General features: G+C 42.6%; 1 protein-coding gene across 4 annotated transcripts in view; it reads left to right on the forward strand.

Annotated features, from left to right (window-relative positions):
• Window positions 1–26,500, forward strand: part of tdrd3 (tudor domain containing 3) — a 44,580-nt gene that overhangs the window by 7,710 nt on the left and 10,370 nt on the right. The window contains exons 5-14 of one of the 4 annotated variants that reach the window (XM_027153151.2): window positions 4,758–4,899; window positions 4,982–5,053; window positions 5,170–5,319; window positions 6,657–6,806; window positions 7,646–7,817; window positions 7,986–8,108; window positions 8,527–9,395; window positions 10,398–10,523; window positions 11,321–11,443; window positions 24,254–24,363. In XM_027153151.2, the coding sequence (XP_027008952.1) occupies window positions 4,758–4,899; window positions 4,982–5,053; window positions 5,170–5,319; window positions 6,657–6,806; window positions 7,646–7,817; window positions 7,986–8,108; window positions 8,527–9,395; window positions 10,398–10,523; window positions 11,321–11,437 (1,921 nt within the window). In that variant the 3' untranslated portion in view covers window positions 11,438–11,443; window positions 24,254–24,363. Of the gene's footprint in view, window positions 1–4,757; window positions 4,900–4,981; window positions 5,054–5,169; window positions 5,320–6,656; window positions 6,807–7,645; window positions 7,818–7,985; window positions 8,109–8,526; window positions 9,396–10,397; window positions 10,524–11,320; window positions 11,444–12,818; window positions 13,457–24,253; window positions 24,364–26,500 lie in introns of those variants that run through there. The other 3 variants (XM_027153149.2, XM_027153148.2, XM_027153150.2) reach the window with 3 other exon arrangements.

Consider the following 26,500-nt stretch of genomic DNA (forward strand, 5'->3'; position numbering starts at 1 on the left):
GTTAGTGGCGTGTTTGTTTTGGTGATTTCAAATGTCAACATTGGCTTTCAAACATCACGCACCGCACCTTTAATAAGTAAATTTGGTCAAATGACCGGTTGTAATGACTGAGGTTCATAGGCTATTTTCCTACCGCGTGCAAACGTTTACACCCGACACACGTTTAATATCGTGCGAAATGCTCAAACGAAACAAAAAAGATCTCGGAACGCAGCTCAGTCGCTCGATGTTTGGAGAAGGGTGAATTCTGTCAGACAGATGTAAACAGATTAGACTTTCACTGAAGGAAAGCTGAGATCAGCATGCAAGATTTGTTGCAAGTGACCTTCTGGCCTTTCCTCAGCTCGCTTTCGTTTAACTCGTTTCACGCCTTTTTCCACTAGACAATCCTCATCCATTCCCGTGCCTTATTTACCGCTGCGTCCTGGCACCAGCTGGCGACGTGGCTCCGTTCCAGCCGCTACAGGTGGAGACTGGAGCACTACGCTGCCACACTTGTCTAAGGAACAGACTTCTCTTTATGCACGCACTCCTCCTCTCTCACTCTCCATCCATCCCCGTCTCCCTCCTCAGGGCCAGGAGATAATACAACCTACTGTTCTCCTCCCTAGTGTTATAGCCGGCACATTTTTTTTTTCAGGCACGGTGGTAAAGCTAGGAGGGTTTTTTTTATTTTATTTATTTATTTATTTATTTTTTAAACACTGTGAATCGAATTGAAATCGTACTCCAGACAGCTAGAATCCAAAATCCTTGAGATCCTCGAATTTTCTTTTTTTCGAGAATGCAGATCTATTTTCGAGAATTTATCAAACATGGACACGTGTAAATGTTTCGTAAATCATTTGCAGGAAGATTTACAATGTAACTCTGGTACACGGGCTTCGAGTCACGTAATCTGCGAGGAGTTAGCGTGACTTTATATTACAGATTACGATAAGGCCGTCTGCTAAATGCTGTAAATGTAAATGTGCTTTCAGCTCCGTGAGCATTTCCTTTTATGGAGTTTTGCGACGTCGCTATATTTAAATGCGGCTCGTGGACAATCAGCGCTTTCTGAAAGTTTGTCAGGAATTTTGATTTCAGTATAACGTTACAAAGGTCTCTCATTTGTGCTATATTAACAAATTCCACATGACCCTGTTTCCCAGCAGTCTGCACCTTGATCTTCGCAGCTTCCTGACTTCCTTTCCTTATTGTAAGGTTAAGATTGTTCTATTTGCGAGAGAGTGTGTGCAGCATGATTCCTGCAAACGTCTGTGCGGGCTTAAAAATAAAACGAACAGACAGCACAAACCTCCCGTTCCTTCGACGGTGCGGTTCAGGAGTCTATCCGGAGTCGAACGGTACGCCGAGTGACATCACAGGGCACAGCGGAAGAAAAACTGACCCTGAACTTTACAGTGTATTTAAAGGCATGGTCTTCGATTTTTGAGAAATGCCTCAGAAAACTGAGTCAGGCTGAATAATAAACAAAAATCAAAACAAAAATCAAACGTGTAGCCAATGAGCAGAAAGGGGCGTGTCTTGTCAATATGGGCAGAGAAAGCAGTTAAGCGGTTTTAACATTGACATGGAGGATAAAAACAAAGAAAGAAAGAGAAGAAAGGCTTACGATAAGGCAAGAAGTAGGACGTGTTAATATAGGATCAGCTTTCCAGCGCTGGAGAGAACTGAAGGAGCAGGAAGTTGGCCACATATTCACAGGTTGGAGTTTCCCGAGTCAATAACTCCTGAGCTAAACGCTGTTACTACACAAATAACACCTCTTTTCTATCGTAGTGATGTAGAGAGGCAGCTACAACCGCATAGTAACTATGTAGTAACAGCGTTTAGCTCAGGAGTTATTGACTCAGGAAACTCCGACCTGTGAATATGTGGCCGACTTTACTTAAGGCGCTTTTTTCCTTCTCGATAGGTGAGTAACGTTGGTTTTGCTTTGTTACACAGAACTAATATATGCCTTTGTCCTTTACATGATTATGCTTTATATGCTTTTTATCTACAATCGTATTGTTCTTCCCTTCAGCTATGATAGACACATTTCTTTCCATTAGTCGCCTGGGTTACGTATGTATGTGTGGGCGGAGCTACCGAAACAGGGGTGGGACCCGTTTGCGTTGGGGCGTGTTCGTTTTGGTGATTTTATATGTCAAGATTGGCTTTCAAACATCGGAGACCGCACCTTTAACCTAGCATTCTCGCAGAGCGTTTATTTTGTGAGGATGCCTGAAATATGTTGTTATGCAGCAGGTAAGCCAAGCGAATCAGTCAGACCCACTTCCTTCACACTCGTCATTTGGTCGCATTTCAACGGCAGAGAGGAAGACGACATAATTGGAGCAGAGGCTCAAATCCTGCCCCGGTTGTCATTTCTAACGATCGCGTTCACAAGAGCTTGGCCCGATCGTTGAGCAGAACAGTAAAGCAGAAGACGGAGGGGGGGCATTTTAGCAAAAGCGCTTTAATAAGTGCGACGTGTGTCTGAAATTTAACAGGAAGATCCATTTGAGGAAATGAGCTAACATTTTTTGGTATAATCACTCCTCCTCATCTCCGCCGGCTTACGGCTTATTGGTATGCTTGTGAGGGGGAAATTGACTCTCTCTCTTTCTCTCTCCCTCCCTCCTTCCCTCCCTCCCTTCCTTGCTCTCAGTCTCTCTCTCTCTCTTTCTCTCTTCGATAAGTTCACTTTAATTAAAATCAGACTGCTGGCTTCGAATCTAAACTTGCACAGCTGATGTGTAATTTGGAAAGGGGGTTAGGAAGGTGGGGGTTGGTTTACTTTTTAGAACAGGCAGTAAAAGGAAATGCAGGTCTGGTTTGCCATCTAAATGTGCGTTTGTTGTTTTTTTGGGGGGGTGGGGTGGGTGGGTGTAGTTATGAATCGCCTTTTTTCCCCCCCTCCAAAAAAGGGTGCCAATATTTTTAGACCATACCGCGTTTGCAAAGAGTGCAACATGGTTCGTTAAACACAGCGCACTCGAAATACGCTGCTCGACCGCATTGTGTGCATTCTTGGCAACCCCAGTGCCCTCCAGAATTATTGGCACCCTTTATGAAATGCATTCCTTCAGTGAAGTTTTTTTTTTTCTTTTTTTTTTTCTTTTTCCAGCTTAATCATTTTTTAAATAGTTTCCAAACATATTATATAATAAAATAATCTGCACCCTTATCGTTAATATATAATGACGCCCCAATGCTGCTGAGAATCACAGGGGACGGAATAGAATTCACAACGTTCTCTTCGCTTCAGCTTTTCGTCTGGGTTCGTTCTCCCGACGTGTGGATTCTGTGCCCTGCGTTCGTATCTACGTCTGCTGATATTTATGAAAGAACTTGCTGGCTGGGGTGAATTCGTAACCACCTGGCAGAGACAGCCAGCATTTGTGCTAACATCCTTCATGATGGCAGTAATGTAATTAAGAACCCTGCAACCGCCAGCCTCAAAGCATCAGTGATCCACTGCCAGATTTGTTTTGGAGAAGCTTTGGAAGCCTTTAGCTTGTATAAAGTCCCAGTTTATGATGTTAATGATGTTCTTGAGGAGGAACATCACACTGTCACATCACCACTGTATTGGGAGAGATCACAAGCTCAAATCCAGATGACAACATCTGTCCTGTGTATCCAAGAGTGACACTGGCTGTGCTGCTGGTGGTGTTGTATGGTCTCTCTCTCTCTCTCTCTCTCTCTCTCTCTCTCTCTCTCTCTCTCTCTCTCTCTCTCACTCTCTCCCCCTCTCTCATTGTCTCTGTCTCTTTCTCTAGCTCTCGTGCTGTCTTGCTGTCTCTCGCTCTCTTGCTGTCTCTCGCTCTCTTGTGGTCTCTCGCTCTCTTACTGTCTCTCTCTCTCTCTCTCTTTCTCTCTCTCTCTCTATATATATATCTTTCTCTCTCTCTCTCTCTCTCTCTCTCTCTCTCTCTCTCACTTGCTCTCTCTCTCTCTCCCCCTCTCTCATTATCTCTGTCTCTTTCTCTCGCTCTCTGTCTGTCTCTCGCTCTCTGTCTGTCTCTCTCTCACTTGCTCTCTTTCTGTTTTTCTCTGTCTGTTTCTCTCTCTCTCTCCCTCTCTCTCTGTCTCTGTCTCTTTCTCTAGCTCTCGTGCTGTCTGTCTGTGTGTCTCTCTCTGTCTGTCTCTCGCTCTCTTGCTGTCTCACTTGCTCTCTGTCTGTCTGTCTGTCTGTCTGTCTCTCTCTCTCTCTCTCCCCTGTCAGAGCAGAGTAGCACTATCCAGTCACGGGGCAGTGCTTTACTCCAATGTGCAGAGGAAGTCGTGGTCTAATGGTTCCAGAGTTTGACTCTTAACCCAAAGGTTGTGGGTTCGAGTCTCGGGCCGGCAATACCACGACTGAGGTGCCCTTGAGCGAGGCACCGACACACCTGTGTGTGCAGATTGGATGGGTTAAATGCAGAGGACGAATTCTGAGTATGGGTCACCGTACTTAGCCGTGTGTCACGTCACTTTCACTTTCAGAGCGACGTTCATGTCTTTTTGTTCCAGAAAGTTCTCCATGTTGATGAGGAGAGAGATTTTTAATGTTAACATGCGCACTTTCACGGTTCTTCCCCAAAGACACAGGAGACGCTCAGACTCCCTACACCCCGAGATCAGTTTAAAAACATCTAAGCTTAAACCGCTTTCCTTTCGTTAGAATGATTTATTCCTTCCAGTCATTTTGTACAGTTATTCTTACTCCTACTGCCGTGTTGTCGCCAGTCGACAAATCCGAATTTTTAGCTTTGTTCCTCTTGCAGTCTGAACACTCCACCTGGAACCAAAGTGAAACTCCTGGGCACGGTGCCAGTGAAAAACGGCTTTCTGCTGTTAGACGACTGCAGGATCGCAGACCTCGGGGGAGAGGTGGATCACCTGATTGAGAAATGGGAGCTGCAGCGGGTGAGTCAGACTGTACGAGTAATAAAAAAATGCTCTTCCAGTGTTAGTACTTTTCCTAAACCTGTTCTATTCTTCTCGACAGAGTCTGGCAAAGCACAGCAGGTCTAATATAGGTGCAGAAGGTGGCCCGCCTCCGTTTGTACCCTTCGGACAGGTAAAACGGGCATTTAAGCCAAATTCAAACCAAACTTTTTTTTTTTTTGGTTATCTCTCACACAGCAAGATTCATAACGTCTTTTTTTTTTTTCTTTTCTTCCTCCCCGTCCTTAGAAATGTGTCCGTAAGGACGAGGTGGACAGTAGGACCCTGGATCAGAAGAAAACCCTACAAAGCAGCAACACATCCAAAGCTGCGAACGAAAACGATGAGTTCGAGAAGCAAAGGATCGCCGCTATTGCCGAAGTCGCCAAAAGCAAAGAGGTGCGGAAAAGTTGAAAAAAAAAATTAGATGGTGTTTAAACGTACCGCGCTACACCTTAACGTAGAAGTCGGGTATTCTTTTCAGAGACAGCAACCGTTCGCTCGTTCTAATTCGTATGAAGGTTTAGAGGATTCATATAGCGTTAATAATATTACAAAGAAATATCAGTGTTTATTTATTTTTTTTATTTGATTTGTCAGAAGGTTGATTTTCAGATTGTAAAAAGGTCACAGTTGGTCCTAATGCGTTATCAGTACTATTTATGCAGTATTATTTTATAACGGATCAAACTGGACTTTATTTATTGTCGCGTTTAAAAAAAAAATTGTAATTGTAATCTGGAAAATTGCTGAGACGTAAAAGTGGAAGATTTCCCACACCCACACCAAAAGGGAGGGGCAGAGATTTTATTTATTTATTTTATTTTTATTTTATTATTATTTTTTTAAATTTAATTTTTTTTTTTTTTTATTTATTCATTTTTTTTTTTCCGGTCCCTGTTCTTACGGCTTCATTCACGCAGACGTCACGACATCCATCTTAATCACACGTGTTCCTTCGTATCCGTACAAATTGGGTAAATGAAAGCGGAATCGATCGAGTACAAGTATTAATTTTTAATTACCGAGTGCGTTAACTTGACAAATAGTATCGATCGTGCGTTCCATTGTGCTTTTTCAGGACACTTGCGTACGTCAGAACGCTTTAGCGAGCCGTTGCTGTAGACTTGATCAAGCAGCAGTTAATTGCAGCGTAATTTAAATGAATATTTTATGCAACCCTCTTTATGGCTCGTTATTCTGACTCGTTGCTCTGACTCGTGCTGTCTGAAATTTTATATATATATACATATATATATATATATATATATATATATACATATATATATATATATGTATATATATATATATATATATATATATATTTTTATATATATATATATATATATATATATATATATATATATATATATATATATATATCAAGCTCTCTTTAGTCTAATTCATTTATTTGCTGAGATTTTTGCAGCCAAAAACGTATTACTGTAATAAGTAATTGGGTTGTCTTCATTTAATTTCAGCCCTAGGCTCAGAGCGAGCTTCATAATTCTCACACGAGCAAAAATTTGATTTGAAATGAATAATGAAAAATGTAATTTCCTAGGTTAGGGAAATGAATGATTATTCCACTCTGACATCCATCTCTTTTATTTTTTTTCTGTACTTATCTGTCTGCTTGCTTTGTCGAGATGTATCGCTTTAACTTCGCTCGTAATCCGTCCGCAAAGCTAACTCTTGATGGACATCTGTTGTGGTTTGCTTCCGCTCACGTACAGACACGGACGTTCGGCGGCGGAGGCAACGCGGGGACCAACCTCGCAAATCCCGCTTCCACTTTCAAGAACCGAGACACGTACCAGAGAAAACGAGAGGAGCAAGATAAGAGCGGAACCGATCCCAAGCCTGAAGGAGTGTACCGAGAGCTGGTATGAGATCTAAAAGATAAAAAAAAGAAAGAAAACACTTACACCTTTTGTGATGTCAAGTTCGGGTTAGTTACATGAGATGGGCTTTGTCGAAAGAAAACCAGCTACGTTTGGAGATAAGACATCGCTCCCGTTGCATATCGAGGCTTTTCTTTAAGGTTATAATGCTTTTTAAATATATTCTCAGTCAGACTGAAGCGTACGGTTTTATTTACACCCTGATTAAACAGGGCGTCTCCTATGTAGCGCACAGTACACGGGATGGAGTGCACAACGAAGTACGTATACAACACAGTAATAAGTACGTGTATGTAGCGTTCAGTACGTCGTACAGACATCATAGCACACAGTACGTACTACGTATTGTCTAATACGCAGTACGTATATATTGTACGGTATGTAAAAGTACACAGTACCATAGATATATTCAGTATAAGGTTTATACTACTTAAAATGCAGAATGTAGTATAATGTATGTAGCATGCAGTACATTGTATGTCTTATAATGCTAAGTATGTAGCATAGACTACATAGTACACAAAAGGCAGTAGGCCGTTTGTAAGGACAGGCAAATTTTGAGTACAGGAAAGACACCCCGACGATGAGCTTGATATATACAGTATATGACGCAATAATGTAGTATGCAGTACGTCACGTGTACATACAGTGTACATGCAATACAGTGTGGTTTTGTTTTTTTTCTCTCCCCCAAATAAAACTCTCCAAGCTGGTTTTTTTTGTTATGTACTTTATGTTGTATACTTTATACATCGGTGCAGTATCCAGTGTACGTTCTCATCCTCTCGCTCGCTGTGGCTTTGTGTTCCGTACCATTCCAGGTAGACGAGCGGGCTCTAAGGGATATCATGGAGATGGGCTTCAGTAAAGAGGCAGCTAGACAGGCACTGCTGGACAACAGCAATAACGTGGAAACGGCACTTAACTGCCTGCTCGCAGGAGCTAACCAGGCCAAAGCGGTCCCTGCGGAGTCGAGTCGCCCACCGCCTCGAGGTAGACTCATCATACGGTTAGCCTCAGATAAGAGCCTTGCATTTACTCCAGTGCTCTAAGCTGCTTCAAGCGGTATTTCTGGATATGTGGAATTTTATACCGTGTCAGAGTCAAACTAATATGATTTTTTTTTTGATGGTATGATGACACTGGGCTTCTCTCAATCAGGCAAGGGCAGAGGGCGAGGAAGATCCAGGCAGGATGCTGATGAAGATGGAGGGGCGAGACCCTCAGGGCCTAGCACACTCTTCGACTTCCTGGAGTCTAAAATGGGAGCATTCTCTATTGATGGTAACTGGAATGTGTGCTATTTGAGGGCAGAGAAACAGCCAGTGTAGAAACAGCACAGTTATATCATCGAGTTCTTTAATTTATTGCCTTTTATATTAGGGGTGTGAGGACCCACTGACTCTAGTGAATGTCTGTGTGGTGTAATTTATATGGCTGCTCTGTTGGATAGCAATTTTGTCTCCGATATTAGTTAAATGTTTGATTGAAGGATACGAGGGCTAAGGAATCTACGTCGTATGTAAGGGAGCTAACACCAGCCTGCTGCTGCATGAGGCATTAGACATTAGACATGCATGCCTTAACATGTAGCAGGAAATACCTTTATAGCCCAGGCGAAGCATGAATGTGACATCTCTGTTAATGGGTTTTTCTCTTTGAGCCACTTAAAAGTTTTCCACTTTTTTAATTGAACCTCTAGAGACGAAGAAACAGCCACCTCAGAGAGCGCAGGAGCAGCCGAGCAGGACCAGCATCCAAAATGCTGATCCCTTCACCCGAGAAGCCTATCAGAACAAGCAGACCGGCCGAAACGAGGGACGGGCGCAGAGGACCGAGCGTCCCCCTCGCTTTCAGAGGGACAGCGATTTCCCCAAACCCAGCACCGCGGAATCGTCTGTGATAATCCCCACACAGCCTCAGAGATGGAACGACGGCGAGAAAAGAGGGAGAGGCGGCGCAGAGCAGCGGAGAGACGAAAGGCGAGACGTCAGAGGCGGACACAGTAACTTTACCTCCACGGGAAACCAGAGGTCAAAAGGTCAGCAGGGTCAGTCTGCGAACTTTTATCAGGGCTCTAAACGAGACCGGGGTCTGAGAGAGTCGGACCTTGCGGGCGGATCCGATCAACCTAAAAAGAACCAAGCAAACGGCCCACTAGGACCCAAACCATTAGAATCAGCTGTGATGGAAACACCTGAACCACACAGCAAGAGGAAAGGCAGGCCAGACAGACCTAACTCCGCCCACTTTGATCGGGACACAACGGGCAACTGGCACTCTGTCATAACGCACGATGGCGGCCAGGCGCATTTTGTTAAAGGAGGCGGGAATCCGAACACACTTCTACTAAACGGCGATTCCGAGCTCAGACGCACGGGTCCCATCAAACCACAGACTTCCGGCCCGCCTCAAAAGAACAACAGCTTCTACAATTCCGCCCCCAAGAAGAGGTCAGGGCCGATAAAATCCCACCGAGGGTCAGAGGTGTGTTATCAAGCGGGGAGTGGTAACCATGGAAACTGGAAATCCGGTGACCAGTGCCTTGCACTTTACTGGGAGGACAACAAGGTCAGTGGAAAGTCAGTTTAACGTCCCGACACATGATATTGTATGATTCGATGGCGATTTGTTTTTGTGCAGCGGTTTTTGTGCTACCGACACACTCCGCTTCATGACCTCATGAATAACACGAGTGTACGTAAAGTCTCCATATCGACCTGCTCTAACACGAACCTGGCACTACAGATGATTCGTTCGACTGTTTATTCACAACAAATAGAAGAGCGTCAACACGTTTACTGATTTATAACCACTGAAATATAAGGAACTCGTACTGTTAGTCTTTTACCCAGAAAATCAGGTCATTCTGCTTTGCTGAGTGTCTCACTCTCACTCACTCATTTACTACCGCTTATCCAAACTTCTCGGGTCACGGGGAGCCTGTGTCTATCTCAGGCGTCATCGGGCATCGAGGCAGGATACACCCTGGACGGAGTGCCGACCCATCACAGTGCACACACACACTCTCATTCACTCACACACACACACACACACACACACACTACGGACAATTTTCCAGAGATGCCAATCTACCTACCATGCAGGTCTTTGTACCGGGGGAGGAAACCGGAGTACCCGGAGGAAACCCCCGAGGCACGGGGAGAACATGCAAACTCCACACACACAAGGCGGAGGCGGGAATCGAACCCCCAACCCTTGAGGTGTGTTAAGCGAATGTACTAACCACTAAGCCACCGTGCCTCCCTGCACAGAGCAAAAGATTTTCTAATACTAAAGTTTTGTCAAATCCTTTTTTTGTTTTTCCTGAAACCCAGAATCGACAGCACGAAGCCTTCCTTTAGTCCAGCATAACACTCTGAAAGCAACTAAATGCAGCTTAACGGCACACCGAGTGAAAATTTAAAAAAGCTCTAAATTATCGTTTATATACGTTTACCTTTTATTCTTGCTGGCTTCTAACGTTCTGTCTGTATTTTAACCTTCGTTAATCCTTTTCTCTCTCTCTCTCTCTTTTTTTTTTTTTTTTTGCCGACGTTCCTGCGCGCGCAGTTCTACAGAGCGGTGATTGACGCGGTGCATCCCTCAGGCTCGACAGCCGTGGTCGTGTTCAGTGACTACGGCAACTGCGAGGAGGTCCTGCTTCAAAATATCAAACCTGTACATATGGACACATGGGTGAGCACGTGATGATGATGATGATGATGATGATAGGCACATAGCTTCAAATCAATCAAATCTTCAAATCTTATCAAATGTACAGTCATGCGAATCTCACCGAGTTTCGTTCATACATGCCCTGACAGGCAGATGATGGCTGTTGAGTCACGTCTGTTAAACATCTGTTATTTTACTGCCCCCCCCCCCGGCTAAAAATTGGAGTTTGCTAAAATTTTGTTTGTGTCCATGTTCTGTTTTGAACGTCTTCGTCATGTCTCACTGTACAGCGGTGGTTCATATGAAGCACCTATGAAGGTAGACACAGAGGTTTAGGCTTTTGTAGTGTTTCATAAGTATGTGTGTGTTTATCTGTGATACTAGGGGCGGAATATTCAAAGATATAAAAGGTGTACGCCGAAATACAACAAAGTCCTGACTGGTGTTAGATCAGACTTGTGTCACGCTGAGAGGATCGTCTGTGATTTCTCCCATGTTTTGTATACGGAGTAGGAGTTGTTGACTTTTGCAGGAGGTGCAGAGTTACAGAGTTGTTATTTTGTGTATTCAATATTTTGTGTATTTTGTGTATTGTATTTGACTAATGTGTGTACTGTGTGACTGCAGCATGGGTGATGGCCCAAGACAAATCTTCCTACTGGGGACAATAAAAGTTTACCTTACCTTACCTCAAGAAAAGCATTCGTCTGTTTATACTGAGTGATAAATGCCCAAGTTTATTTCCATGGTGCTGGTGATTGGAACACTGGTACACTGGTTAAAAAGGTTAAACTGGTGTCTTGGTGTCTTGTACACAGGACGAGGACGACCTTTACTATGAGACTTCTCTGGAATTCAGACGAGGAGGAGACGGCCAGCCCAGACGCACTCGTCCTACACAGCAGTATTACCAGCCTCCCAGAGCAAGGGACTGATGATTGGTGAGAACGGACACGGACACACACACGGACACGGACACACACACGGACACGGACACACACACGGACACGGACACACACACGGACACGGACACACACACAGACACGGACACACACACGGACACGGACACACACACAGACACGGACACAGACACGGACACACACACAGACACGGACACACACACGGACACGGACACAGACACGGACACAGACACGGGGACACACACAGACACGGGGACACACACAGACACGGACACACACACAGACACGGGGACACACAGACACGGGGACACACAGACACACACGGCCGGACACGGACACACACACACACACACACGGCCGGACACGGGGACACACACACACACACGGCCGGACACGGGGACACACACACACACGGGGACACACACACACACACACGGCCGGACACGGGGACACACACACACACACACGGCCGGACACGGGGACACACACACACACACGGCCGGACACGGGGACACACACACACACACGGCCGGACACGGGGACACACACACGGCCGGACACGGGGACACACACACGGCCGGACACGGGGACACAGAGACACACAGACACACACACACACACAGACACACACACACACACAGACACACACACACAGACACACACACACACACAGACACACACTCGCACACAGACACACACTCGCACACACAGACACTCGCACACACAGACACTCGCACACACAGACACTCGCACACACAGACACTCGCACACACAGACACTCGCACACATACACGCAGACATGCACACACTCGCACACTCAGACACTCGCACACACAGACACTCGCACACACAGACACTCGCACACATACACGCAGACATGCACACACTCGCACACTCAGACACTCGCACACACAGACACTCGCACACACAGACACTCGCACACACAGACACTCGCACACACAGACACTCGCACACACAGACACTCGCACACACAGACACTCGCACACACAGACACTCGCACACACTCCTCTCCTCTTTAATTTACATTTTCATGCCTTTCTCTCACCAAGACAGCATGTTCAGTACAAAACAAACCATTTCCAGCGAGTATAAATCTGGAAAGAAAGCGTTTCCATGTAGCTTTTTTTTTTGTCAGTATAAATGCTGTATTTTGTCATGTGGTTTTCTTTACTGTGTTACTTTCTTTTCCTCTCTGACCGTATCTAAACATGACGGGCCGTGCACTTAAACACGTTTTACATTCAAATGTTTTACAAACGCAAACATGACATAAAGGTCATGGGTCAGGGACCGCCGAGAGCAGATGCTCATCAGGAGGCGTAATTATGTGCAACACACCAGAGTTGTGTGGAATTTTCCTATTCTGTTATATTAGCATTACCGTGGACTCGATCAGCGTCCGACGAAAATCCGACTCCGCGGGGCATCTCCGACTGTTTGATGTCTGTTCGGTGGTTTTTAGAGATCCCTGCGTGCCCAGCATGAGAAAACACATCATCGAGTCTGTTTGAGAAACCGAACAACTCCACAAAGCTGTTTGATCCTGTAGATAAGTATTAGCTACAAAAGCCTCATTACTCCAGTGCAAAACAAAGAAAAGCCTAGCTGTTTGATTTGTGGTCAAATGATCACTTCCTGGAGGTCGAGTAACCGGAAGTGACCTAACAGTGGTACGTGTTTGTTCCCACAGGCCCCTTCGGGACGGCAGACGGGTGATCGACGCCCTGATCTCTTCAAATCGAATCGACGGCTTGAAATAAATCGATCGAAAAAAACATTCTGACGGAAGACAAACTCCGTCCTCTCTCTCTGTCTCTATCTCTGTGAAGTGTAGAAGAAGAGAGCTGAAAGGGCTTGCTGCGCTGGCTGCATCTACACACACACACACACACACACACACACACACACACAGACGTGTTATTATGATAATGCAAAAGGCTGCTGTACATGTTGACGGTTTTTATCGTACGTGGTCCTAATAATAATAATTATTAAAAAAGAAATGCAACCATATTTCCACAGAGTCGTCTGCGTCTCATTACACATCACTTCAAATCAGATTTCACGCGATAAGACATTTTTATTTCACCTCGACAACATGCACTGAATTCCGGTACCGTTCCTCCTCAGGTGGCAGGTGTGCCAAATAAGGAGATGTGGGCGGAGCTCGGAAACGTCGACTAAACACAATGATCACGAATCATCTTACATCCTGTAAACTTTAGTAACATTTACTCATGTTCCATTTTTCTCATTGCTTCTAGTGAGTAGGATTTTATAACCAATGGGATTTTTTATGTCCAAATCCAAGTTCACTATATAGGCTCCCTACATAGGGTAGAACTTTTATAGTAGGATATTCGGATGGCGGAACGACGTTTGAGATCCGCTCACAAAAGAAGGCAGGACTCACAGTTTGTTTCATCGTATCGTTTGCACTCAACAGTTTCTTACACCAAGCTTTATTAAAGTATTGGCACCCTTGTCATAATCAAAACCGATTGGCTGTACACGTAGAAATCTTACCACTACAGATTTTCATTCCATATCAAAGGAGATCAGTTTGCCAGCTATGCTGTGAGGAAAAGACATGATGCATGAGATGGATGTAGCAGAGACGAGGATGTCGAGGTTCACTTTAGGAGTGACGAGGAATGGACAGGATTAGGAACGAGCGCATCAGAGGGATAGTTCAGGTTGGCTGTTTTGGGGACAAGGACAGAGAGGATAGATTGAGATGGTTTGGACATGTACAGAGGAGCGAGATGGTTATATTGGTAGAAGGATGTTGGAGATGGAGCTGCAAGGGAAGAGGTCAAGAGGAAGGCCAAAGAGGAGATATATGGATGTGTTAAATGAGGACATGAAGGTAATTGGTGCGAGAGGATGACGAGGATAGTGTTAGGTGGAAACAGATGAATTGCTCCTAATGGGAAAGGTAGAAGAAGGAGAAATGAAAGATGATCAATTTGAGTTTAAGATTTGAGACTGCACTTTTCCATTTATTATTATTATTATTATTATTATTACTATTATTATTATTATTTTTATTATTCACCTCAGCATTCAGAGATATGTGATGTGATAGGAAGCACACCAGGATCTGGTTTAGTAACTGTTCCATGCTGTACTGCATCATCCAGTGGAAAAAAAAAGGTCTAATATTATATAGCAGCAAACACCTGATGCTTAATCACCTGTCAGCTGCAGTGTCGTTTGCGTAAGTGCTCAGGCGCTGAGCACTGAACACCGGTTAATATTCAACAGGACTCGAATCTGCCCTGCACCGACCATCTGTCGTACTCATCCTAATGTTTAATGGGGAGCGCCGTCCTGTAATCGCACAACCCCATCACTCACGCTTGGCTTACATGACAAACCAGGTGTGTATGGATAAAGAATAAAGTGTGATCAGCTTTACTGTTATTAGGATTTTACTGTAGGATTAAACAGGGAACAGATCTGGATATGTATATAGAGTTAATATGAGTAACGATAAAGATGGTGGTGGTTGTGGTGGTGGTGGCCTACTGTTGTGCTCGTCTTGTACGTCGACGTCTGAGGCTTGCTCCGTCCTTCCGTGTCCATGTGCTGAAGTCGGTGAAGCGCGTTCCTCTCACGTAAGCCGATCACATCCGTCTGCAACGGAGAACCTCTTATGTTGAAGAGAGATCATTTTTCACATTACAAAAGGCATTATGGCTAGCTTCTCGACCATGGATGGCACATGCCCAGGACTGATTGGGTTTTTAAGGACAGGACATATTTCATATTTCACCTCCAGACTGCATCTGAGGTGACTTGGGGAATAAAGATGGATGAAGAAAGAACATGGTACTGTACATACGATGAGCTTTGGTCAGAAGGAACTTTTACCTCATAGCTTGTAAAATACCCGAATTATTGACGTGTTGTAATACGGACACCGTGTAGACAATCAGAGAGGAGACATTAGGAAAGACAAATTAGAGCAGGGGTGTCCATCTTATCCAATCTGGAGAAAGCAGCCAGGGATAAGGCTTCTGAATGCTCTCACACGAGCTGTAAGAACGAAAAGTAGTAAAGCCGTTACTTATAGTCTGTTTTCTTAATATACACGATATATATGTACAAGTGAAGTCGGCAATCGCTCCAGAAAATAAAAAAGAAAGAATCAAGTACCTCAACGAATCGTAAACAAAGTGTCACAGAGAAAGCTCTGGAATTGATTCCATATACTGAAAATGACAACAATATATAAAAAAAAAAACCCCCCAAACAATTATTCTGTATTTTTCTGTTATGTCGATCGTCACCATACAAGTTCCTGTAGATCATCTGTTACCATGGAAACAATACCATGTTAGGTGAAATGGTATGAGATTTACTTACACTGCTATAAATATATTAATCAACAGATGTGGTATAAAATAACTTATTAGTTAAACTATTAAAACTGTAGGAGTTTTTTTTTTTTAAATATATATATATTTCTCTCTCAGAAATGACTAAAAAAATTAACAATTTATCAAATTATTTCAAATAATTTAATTTGTTTTTAGTATAAGATTTGTTATTCGATTTTATTTTCAAATTCAAATAAAATAAAATAAAAATGTAGTTAAATAATTCATGTAGTTATTGATAAAGTTATATATGTTTTAAATAATATTAAACTAATTTAAATGATAATTTATAGAATTATACTATGCATATTTTAGATAAAAATAGATCACATGTGCATGTGTATGTGTGTGTGTGTGTGTGTGTGCGCGCCACCTGATTCAGCCTGATTACATTAACTAATCTCAAACACAAAAAACTAGCCTGGACCGGATTTAAGCAGCGATTCTGCCTTTATAAACGACACTAATGGTGACATTAATATCGCAAAATCTTACACGAATGCCTTTGTAAACATTTTGTTCTTCCTGGATGACTCAGTATGATCAACTAATGTTGTTGTCTCGTATCTCGTATGTGATGATCATCTTTATTTTGGTGTGGGGGGCAAGGTGGCTTAGTGGTTAGCACGTTCGCTTCACAGGGTTGGGGGTTCGATTCCCGCCTCCGCCTTGTGTGTGTGGAGTTTGCATGTTCTCCCCGTGCCTCGGGGGTTTCCTCCGGGTACTCCGGTTTCCTCCCCCGGTCCAAAGACATACATGGTAGGTTGATTGGCATCTCTGGAAAATTGTCTGTAGTGTGTGAGTGTGTGAGTGAATGAGAGTGTGTGTGTGCCCTGCGATGGGTTGGCACTCCGTCCAGGGTGTATCCTGCCTCGATGCCCGATGACGCCTGAGATAGGCACAGGCTCCCCGTGACACGAGAAGTTCGGATAAGCGGTAGGAAATGAGGAATGTGAGGAACGTAAATAAATTCCTAACATATTTAACTAGAACACGGAGTAAATGATTTTACTGACAACAACCTGAGTGAAAAGTCGAATCTTAGTTTTAGTGTTTTAAAGGAACATTTTTTTTTACTTAAAATAGAAAATAAACAGGTTTTAGTATTTTAAAATATTTAAAACAAAGTAAAAGTTGAATCTTGAATATTAAATATTCAGAAGATTCAACATTTACTTTGTTTTAAATATGTGGTCTTAACTCCACTGTATGTACAAAATAATGAGCTATACTGTGTGTGTGTGTGTGTGTGTGTGTGTGTGTGTGTGTGTGTGTGTGTTCCTATAAAATCGCATCCTGTAGTATTTTATTTCCATTTTTTTATTGATTCAAGAACTAGAAAATACTTTTTATCCATTTATAGTTACATTTCATGGTGGAACAGCTTTAAAGCAGGTTTAATTTTATCACTTGTTTTAGCAGTTCTAAACACTCCTTCCCTCACCAGCATACACTTTACACAATCTACACTTTACACACACACACACATGATGTGTTACCATGGAAACGACAGAGTTCTAGATGACGTGTTGTGTTTTGTTCGCGCTGCTACTAATCAACACTCTGACCAAACCGAGTTATAAAATAGGATTCAAAACTTAAACAACGATCCAATGCTTATTACGAACAGTTTCTTTTTCTCTCTCGCTTTCACTCACTCGCGCACTCACACACACACACACAGGTCTTTTCTGCTGTGTACAGAGCTCCTTCAGTCTCTCAGTCTCTCCTCTTTCTTTCCCATGCCTCTTTCCCTCCTGGTGCCCTACTGGAACCTGATCAGGTGTAGTAACAGGAGGAGATGCTTTACTAGCCCAGCCTGTGTTCTCCTCCTCGTTCCTTGTAGTAAACATCACGGTGACATATGAACCATGTGGGTCTGGCTGTGATGTTCTCTCTTTCTCTCTCTCTCTCTCTCTCTCTCTCTCTCTCTCTCTCTCTCTCTCTCTCTCTCTCTCTCTTTTCCCTTTCTTTTTGTTATTTTCCCAGGGGTACGTCGGCATATAGAGGAGCTATATCGAGACTCAGGGAGGCATATGGTACACGGAGCAAAATTCCCCTGCAACAATAGATATGCAAGAGTCAGCTCCGAGTCACAGACTGGGGACCGGGACCTGGACGGGGAGGGAACCAGAGCTTTTTCTTTTTAAAAAAAAAATCCTTTGAGAAAAACTAATCAAAGAATAAAGGGTCTTTCCTTTTGATGTATATCAGGTTCAAAATGTAAAACCTTGCCTCATGCCTCCAGGGTTGGGGGTTCGATTCCCGCCTCCGCCTTGTGTGTGTGGAGTTTGCATGTTCTCCCCGTGCCTCGGGGGTTTCCTCCGAGTACTCCGGTTTCCTCCCCCGGTCCAAAGACATGCATGGGAGGTTGATTGGCATCTTGGAAAATTGTCCGTAGTGTGTGAGTGAATGAGTGAATGAGAGTGTGTGTGTGCCCTGTGATGGGTTGGCACTCCGTTCAGGGTGTATCCTGCCTTGATGCCTGATGACGCCTGAGATAGGCACAGGCTCCCCGTGACCCGCGAAGTTCGGATAAGCGGTAGAAAATGAATGAATGAATGAATGAATGAATGAATGAATGAATGAAAATGTAGAACCCCTTTAGATCTCCTTCAGACAAATTTGGCCGTGTAAAAATTAGGCGTCAGTCCCATATCTCATATACGTTTTATTTCCCATTTAATCTTCTAAGAGTTATACTCTGTAATACATTACATAAACATGAACATTATTAAGTCACAAAATAAATCCTACAATGTCATACATCAACCTTTAAATTACTGCTACAATTAAAAATAAAAGCAATTTCATCGGTATAGACATGAATAAGAAAACTTTCTACTTCTGCCGTTGAGAAATTCCTTTATTCACCCTTTTGTTCTCATTTTTCTCCCTCTCCCTTTATTTTTTGCCTTTTATGGAGTTTTGTGGGCGTCACCTAATGCAAATGAGCTGTTCTGTGTAAACCCTTGACATTCGTTAATGTAGGTATGAAGAAATTCAGGTTTTGTAAATCTGCCTGTTTTTTGTTTTCTTCTGGTTTGACCTACAAAGACATTACAGACATATTTACTGAAGATTTGTACAAACGAGGCCTGACGCAAGAATCGTTTCTGTGTCTCAGTGTCATGCAGTAAAGCGAGCTGAATATTAAATAAATGTGAACATCCCTTTACCTCGAGTGCAGTTTTCATTAAACCTTACTTGATTGTTGAACTGAACTCGTGAACTCTTAATAAATCCTTATAATCCCGCACTAGCAGATCTGTGAAGCTGTTTTCTGTATGTGAGCCGCTAGCTTTCTGCTGATCGAGTCCAGATTCAAGTCTGTTCCTTTTTATGGAAATGACACAAACCTCTTTAAATCTGCTTCATTAGAATAGAAAGTAATGAGCTGTATTGATGTGCTGCAGCGTCAGGCTGGGCAGCCTTGCTAGCTGTGTGTGTGTGTGTGTGTGTGTGTGTGTCTGTCTGTCTGTCTGTGTGTGTGGTGTGTGTGTGTTGAAAGAGAACCAGAGTTTGAATCTTTTCTCCAGCTAGTGGCAGGGCTTAAAAGAGGCGAGGAAGAGATTCTGTTCACTGAAGATAAACGTGTTTACTGTGTGAAGATGGCCGTGCTGGGATTGAGGGAGACGTCCTGAGGCCATTTACTATCCTGCCTTTCTTACTGTTTTGTGTGTGTGTGTGTGTGTGTGTGTGTGTGTGTGTGTGTGTGTGTGTGTGTGTGTGTGTGTGTGTGTGTGTGTGTGTGAGAGAGATAGACAGAGAGACAGACAAATAGACAGACACAGATAGACAAACAGAGATGGCCAGACAGAGAGAGACAGACAGACAGACAGACAGAGGCAGACAGGCAGAGAGAGGCAGATAGAGACAGACAGAGAGAGACAGACAGACATACAGACACAGAGAGAGATAGGCAGAGACAGACAGACATACAGAGAGAGAGACAGATAGATAGACAGAGAGGTGGCCAGACAGAGAGAGACAGACAGACAGAGGCAGACAGGCAGAGAGAGGCAGATAGAGACAGAGAGAGAGAGACAGACAGACATACAGACACAGAGAGAGATAAGCAGAGACAGAGAGACAGATAGATAGACAGAGGTGGCCAGACAGAGAGAGAGATAGACAGACAGAGAGACAAGCAGACAGACAGAGTGTGTGTGTGTGTGTGTGTGTGAGAGAGAGAGAGAGAGAGAGAGAGAAAGAGACTGAGATAAAGTACTTTTACTGCTAAAGAAGGAAAGGAAGAAAAGTCACATAACAAACCTACATGGTACAAAAGGAAGTGATTAGCCATAGATGGGCAGATAACCTTCATGCTTTCTCTTCTTCACGCTGTCATTCTTAAATATTCGAGTCATGCACCGTGGCTTGTTTGTGTCAGAATAAGATGACAGATGCTCGCCTTGAGTTCAGAGGTGAAAAGGCTCCAGTGCCTTCATGAGAGGAAGATGCGGGCTTCTTAAAAAACACCGGGCTTGTTTATCATGTCCCGGGTTATTAAGCGTGACATATGAGCATCATTGCAGGGTTTTCATAAAAATTCTTTCTAAAGCTCAGGTCTAATTAGTATTTTAGACTCCGAGTCTTTGGCCAGTTTTGAATTCCTGCCTCGACCTCGATGGCTGTGCTAGATGCAGTGTTTGCTCTGTACTGTGTATGAAAATGAGGCAGACTTTGTCTTTCACACTTTTCACAGTGAGCTGTTCCTGAGATCAAAGACTGCATGACTGGACTATTGAAAAACCTTCTGCTACAGAAATATCTGAGATAACACGTCTAATTTTCAGCTCAAATTCACGGTTTATGTACCTAATAATAGCTGTAACTTAAACGTGATGCCACTCTGTGCATCTCTGTTTAGTGCTCCAAATATATTTCATATAGTATTTCAATTTTAAACCATGAGTGGGCGGGGCTTAACTTTATTAGTATTTTTTAATATTAAAGGTGCGGTCTCCGATGTTCGAAAGCCAATGTTGACATATAAAATCACCAAAATGAACACGCCCCTAACCCAAATGGGTCCCACCCCTGTATCGATAGCTCCGCCCACAAATACATACGTAACCCAGGCGACTAATGGAAAGAAATGTGTCTTTATCATAGCTGAAGGGAAGAACAATACGATTGTAGATAAACAAACAAGCAAAAATGATACACAAGCATAATCATGTAAAGGACAAAGGCATATATTAGTTCTGTGTAACAAAGCAAAACCAACGTTACTCACCTATCGAGAAGGAAAAAAGCGCCTCGGCGTCTTAAGTAAAGTCGGCCACATATTCACAGATTGGAGTTTCTTGAGTCAATAACTCCTGAGCTAAACGCTGTTACTACACAAAACATGGTTGTAGCTGCCTCTCTACATTACTACAATAGAAAAGAGGTGTTATTTGTGTAGTAACAGCGTTTAGCTGAGGAGTTATTGACTCGGGAAACTCCAACCTGTGAATATGTGGCCAACTTCCTGCTCCGTCAGTTCTCTCCAGCGCTGGAAAGCTGATCCTATATTAACGTAAGCCTTTCTTCTCTTTCTTTCTTTGTTTTTATCCTCCATGTCAATGTTAAAACCGCTTTCTGCTAATGTCACACATGCGCACTGAACACTCTCTCCGCCCGTATTGACAAGACACGCCCCTTTCTGCTCATTGACTACACGTTAGTTTTGATTTTTGTTTTGTTTTTGGCCCTTCTCAAAAATCGGAGACCCTGTCTTTAAGTTAAACATGATCACTATAGGAACAGAAACACTGGATTAAATGCCAAGGATCTGACGGTTCCTCAACTTCAGCTACATCACTAAGGTTCAAAGATGGCTACAGAAACCCGAACAAACCCTGGAGCTGGGAATCAACAGGCCATATTTCCATCCAACTGGGAGACCAGAAAAGAAAAAAAAATCAGCATGGCGCTATTGTAGCTTGATAGATCGTTCAGTTACTGTGGAAAGAATGGAAAAGAGAGATGCTAGTTTTAAACGAGGGATGGCGCTGCCTTTGCTGGCATTTTTTTTTTTTTACTAAACCAGTCCTCTACTTTAGATTCTTCTCTTTTTGTAAGCACAAAAGAATGACATTGGCCCACATCCTGTTTTCCTTGTACTAAAGAATAAAGCCTGGATCTGAGCCAAGAGTTGACCACATGGACTGGTTATGAGACTTTGAGCTCTTGCTCGATCCAAACACTTAACAAAGATCCTTAATGAAACGGATGTGGCTGCCCAATTGCTCAAAAACAGCTGCTGGATTTTATTTCGCTCGGGCTTCTTGTTTTCGGTGAAAGGAGGACGAGGAAAGTGGCAGCACAAAGCATAGGTTTGTTCGCAGCGGTTCATGTCTGGGACGTTTTTCCTCTTCTAGTGGACTTCATTATGAACCAGTGTTATGAGAAATGAAAAAAAAAATACTGAAAAAAACAGAAAAATTCTTTTATTTTCTCTCCTTCTGGTCCTTTGTGCTCATGTTTCTTTTTCCATTACATGACTTTCATATTATTTATCTTGTATCAGTCTCTGTTGTTCATAGCAACACTATAGTTTGTGTAGGATTAAGTTTTTGTTCTTTCCGTCACTCGCGGCCGATTTGCCGTTCGGAGGCTGTATGTTTTTTTTTTTTTAGCACGCGGCCGTTTATCAACTTAATGAATATGAAATAGAGCACCAGCCTTGTGGCAGAGACGGAAGACGTGTATGGTTTTTTTTTTTTTTTGCACATTTATGCACAAAGGGAGTAAAGCTGCTCTTTAAAGATTAGCATTATGCTAGTTGGGGAGGTTTTCCAAGCCGATTGTTTACCGTCTTCAGGTGTTCATGAGCTCCTGAGCGATTTTTTCCTAGACGGCAATTTTTCCTTCCTGCGCCTGATAAGAATGTAAAGGAGTTGGACCGCATGTGAACGTGACTGTTGCTGACCTACACTTTATACTCCGGACAGGAAAAAAAAACCCATGCAAATTTTTCAATCTCGTGGACTTTATAGTACAAAGGAGCCTCTGTCCGGAATACTCACGTTCCCGGGTCGGCCTCGGACCGTGCGATACGGGTGATGTGTTCTGGAGCAATTTGTGTTTCTTTCTGGAAGTCTTGACAAAATCACTCTTGGGAATTCAAAGCATTCTTCAGATGACAGTGAAATGCGACAGGGAGGGATGACAGGGAATGGCTGAGTGAAGATGCACCTTTGACACCAGTGAGTCACAAATCTCTCGAGGCAACAAAGCCTGTCGAAAGCTGGACTGTAAAAAAAAAAATCCCTAAACACAACTGCCTAAGATGTTTATTTCAGATGATTATTTCACACATTTACATTTAAAAAGACATGTTATAAGGTCATTCTGCATACACACTGTCCAAAAGTATTAGCACCCTTGGTTCTGTCATTAGCTCAATTTCAAACGTGACAGACATCTAACTATGTTTTGATGTAAACTGATTCTGGAAATGATAGATAGATAGATAGATAGATAGATAGATAGATAGATAGATAGATAGATAGATAGATAGATAGATAATGATCATAATGATGTTAAGCAGTTGTACATACAACTGTCTATATTATGTGTTCTTGTCAATGTCATTCTGTTTACACTGTGGAGCTTCTGTACTAGAACAAATTCCTCGTATGTGAAAACATACTTGCCAATAAAAATCTTTCTGATTTTTTTCTTTTTTTTCTGATTCAGTTCCCTCGCTTGTTTAAATAGAACATATGGATTTTTTGGGGCCTCATTTATCAAGTTCATTCATTCTTTTATTCATTTTCTACCGCTTATCCGAACTACCTCGGGTCACGGGGAGCCTGTGCCTATCTCAGGGCACACACACTCTCACTATGGACAATTTTCCAGAGATGCCAATCAACCTACCATGCATGTCTTTGTACCAGGGGAGTTAGTTAGTAATTAGTTTAAAAAAAGTGTGTGTTCAAGGCATAGATTTATATTTAGTGATGCACGCAATACTCCAAAAAAATACAATGTTTACAGAGAGCTGAAAAAAACAACAACATTTCAATGAAAATGTGGCATGTGCTAAATCTTCCAGTAATGCAGCTCAGCTACGGCAGAGTGTCAGCTAGCATAGATTTACACATTAACTTCTTTCTTTTTACAGGGTGCCATTACATTGGTTTACGTGAATGACTTTGTCGTGGTCAGTATTTCTCAGAGATGGGGGACTCGAGTCATATGACTTGACTCGAGTCAGACTTAAGTTGCAAATTTGAGACTTGAGACTTGCTTGACAAATATAAAAAAAAAGACTCGACTTGACTTTGACTTGACATTCATGACTTGAGACTTACTTGTGACTTGCACATGTGTGACTTACTCCCACCTCAGGTATTTCTTTCTTCAGACAGACTTTTCAGGACTGAGGAGTAACATAACTAGATAGATAATGATATTTTTTTTTTAGATTCCTGACATGGACACAGAGCAAACACGGAGAGAATGAGGAGAAGCTTCTTCCTGCAGGCCATTCGGAGTTTAAACCAGGAAACACCCAGGATATAATACTGGACCTCTCCCTCCATCCATTTTTTTTCTGCACAAAAAAAAAATAAATTTCTGCACATTCGCCTCACACCTCTAGGGTCGGGGTTCGATTCCCGCCTCCGCCTTGTGTGTGTGGAGTTTGCATGTTCTCCCCGTGCCTCGGGGGTTTCCTCCGAGTACTCCGGTTTCCTCCCCCGGTCCAAAGACCTGCATGGTAGGTTGATTGGCATCTCTGGAAAATTGTCCGTAGTGTGTGTGTGTGTGAGTGAATGAGAGTGTGTGTGCCCTGTGATGGGTTGGCACTCCGCCCAGGGTGTATCCTGCCTCGATGCCCGATGACACCTGAGATAGGCACAGGCTCCCCGTGACCCGAGAAGTTTAGATAAGCGGTAGAAAATGAATGAAAGAATGTTTCCGTGAACCAGGTGAAATGATTGTGTATTATAACTTTGTTACTCATGTACAATACGATTTTGTTGAGTATTTGATCTGTGGAATTATAAATAATAATTATATATAATAATTTGAATAAACATATTATATATAATAATTCAAGTCCATGTTTCCCCTTTATTTTGGTATAAGCATCTAGGCACTAGGTGACTGCTTCATTCGACTCGAGTCCTTTGAGAAATAGTTTAACCCTATACAGTTATGACATTGGTGGTACATCAATGGTGCTTTCTTTAAGAAACATTTGCTTTCTTTAAAATTTAAAAAAATTTGTTCAAAAAACAAAAACAAAAAAAAACCCTTTAGTCAGTAGAAGTCCTGTGGGAGGAAGCACATGTATAATCTCTGAGAGAGATTATACAAATAAGCACTCTTTACATCCATGGTCAGTAGAAAAGCATGTCAGAAAGCAAAACATAGCAAACCTTGAGTGGTGGATGGACGACAACATCAAAAAAATCCAAACAAATCAAATCAAATTTTATTTGTCACATACACATACATACAGAGTACGACATGCGGAGAAATGCTTTTTACGTCTGTCTGGTATTCAAGCATAAAAATAATGGAATTAAGGATAAAAATAAAACCAAACTGAGGTAAATAAATAAAAAGTATAAACATAAAATAAAAATATATATGTAAATACATAAATGCAGATGGCTTTTAGTGATTGTCCATGTGCAGTATGGTGTGGTATAAAGTGGTACTGTGCTGTCAAGTCCAGAGTTAAAGTGTCATAGTGCAAACAAAAAAAATTTTGTGCAGAAAAAAAATTAAGATGGAGGGAGAGGTCCAGTATTATATCCTGGGTGTTTCCTGGTTTAAACTCCGAATGGCCTGCAGGAAGAAGCTTCTCCTCATTCTCTCCGTGTTTGCTCTGTGTCCATGTCAGGAATCTAAAAAAAAAATATCATTATCTATCTAGTTATGTTACTCCTCAGTCCTGAAAAGTCTGTCTGAAGAAAGAAATACCTGAGGTGGGAGTAAGTCACACATGTGCAAGTCACAAGTAAGTCTCAAGTCATGAATGTCAAGTCAAAGTCAAGTCGAGTCTTTTTTTAATATTTGTCAAGCAAGTCTCAAGTCTCAAATTTGCGACTTAAGTCTGACTCGAGTCAAGTCGAGTCCCCCATCTCTGAGTCATTTAACTCAAGTCCGAGTCAAGTCTCAAGTCATGAATGTCAAGTCAAAGTCAAGTCGAGTCTTTTTTTTAACATTTGTCAAGCAAGTCTCAAGTCTCAAATTTGCGACTTAAGTCTGACTCGAGTCAAGTCATATGACTCGAGTTCCCCATCTCTGAGAAATACTGACCACGACAAAGTCATTCACGTAAACCAATGTAATGGCACCCTGTAAAAAGAAAGAAGTTAATGTGTAAATCTATGCTAGCTGACACTCTGCCGTAGCTGAGCTGCATTACTGGAAGATTTAGCACATGCCACATTTTCATTGAAATGTTGTTGTTTTTTTCAGCTCTCTGTAAACATTGTATTTTTTTGGAGTATTGCGTGCATCACTAAATATAAATCTATGCCTTGAACACACACTTTTTTTAAACTAATTACTAACTAACTCCCCTGGTACAAAGACATGCATGGTAGGTTGATTGGCATCTCTGGAAAATTGTCCATAGTGAGAGTGTGTGTGCCCTGAGATAGGCACAGGCTCCCCGTGACCCGAGGTAGTTCGGATAAGCGGTAGAAAATGAATG

Source organism: Tachysurus fulvidraco, chromosome 2 (assembly GCF_022655615.1).
Source record: "Tachysurus fulvidraco isolate hzauxx_2018 chromosome 2, HZAU_PFXX_2.0, whole genome shotgun sequence".
Classification (NCBI taxonomy): Eukaryota; Metazoa; Chordata; class Actinopteri; order Siluriformes; family Bagridae; genus Tachysurus; species Tachysurus fulvidraco.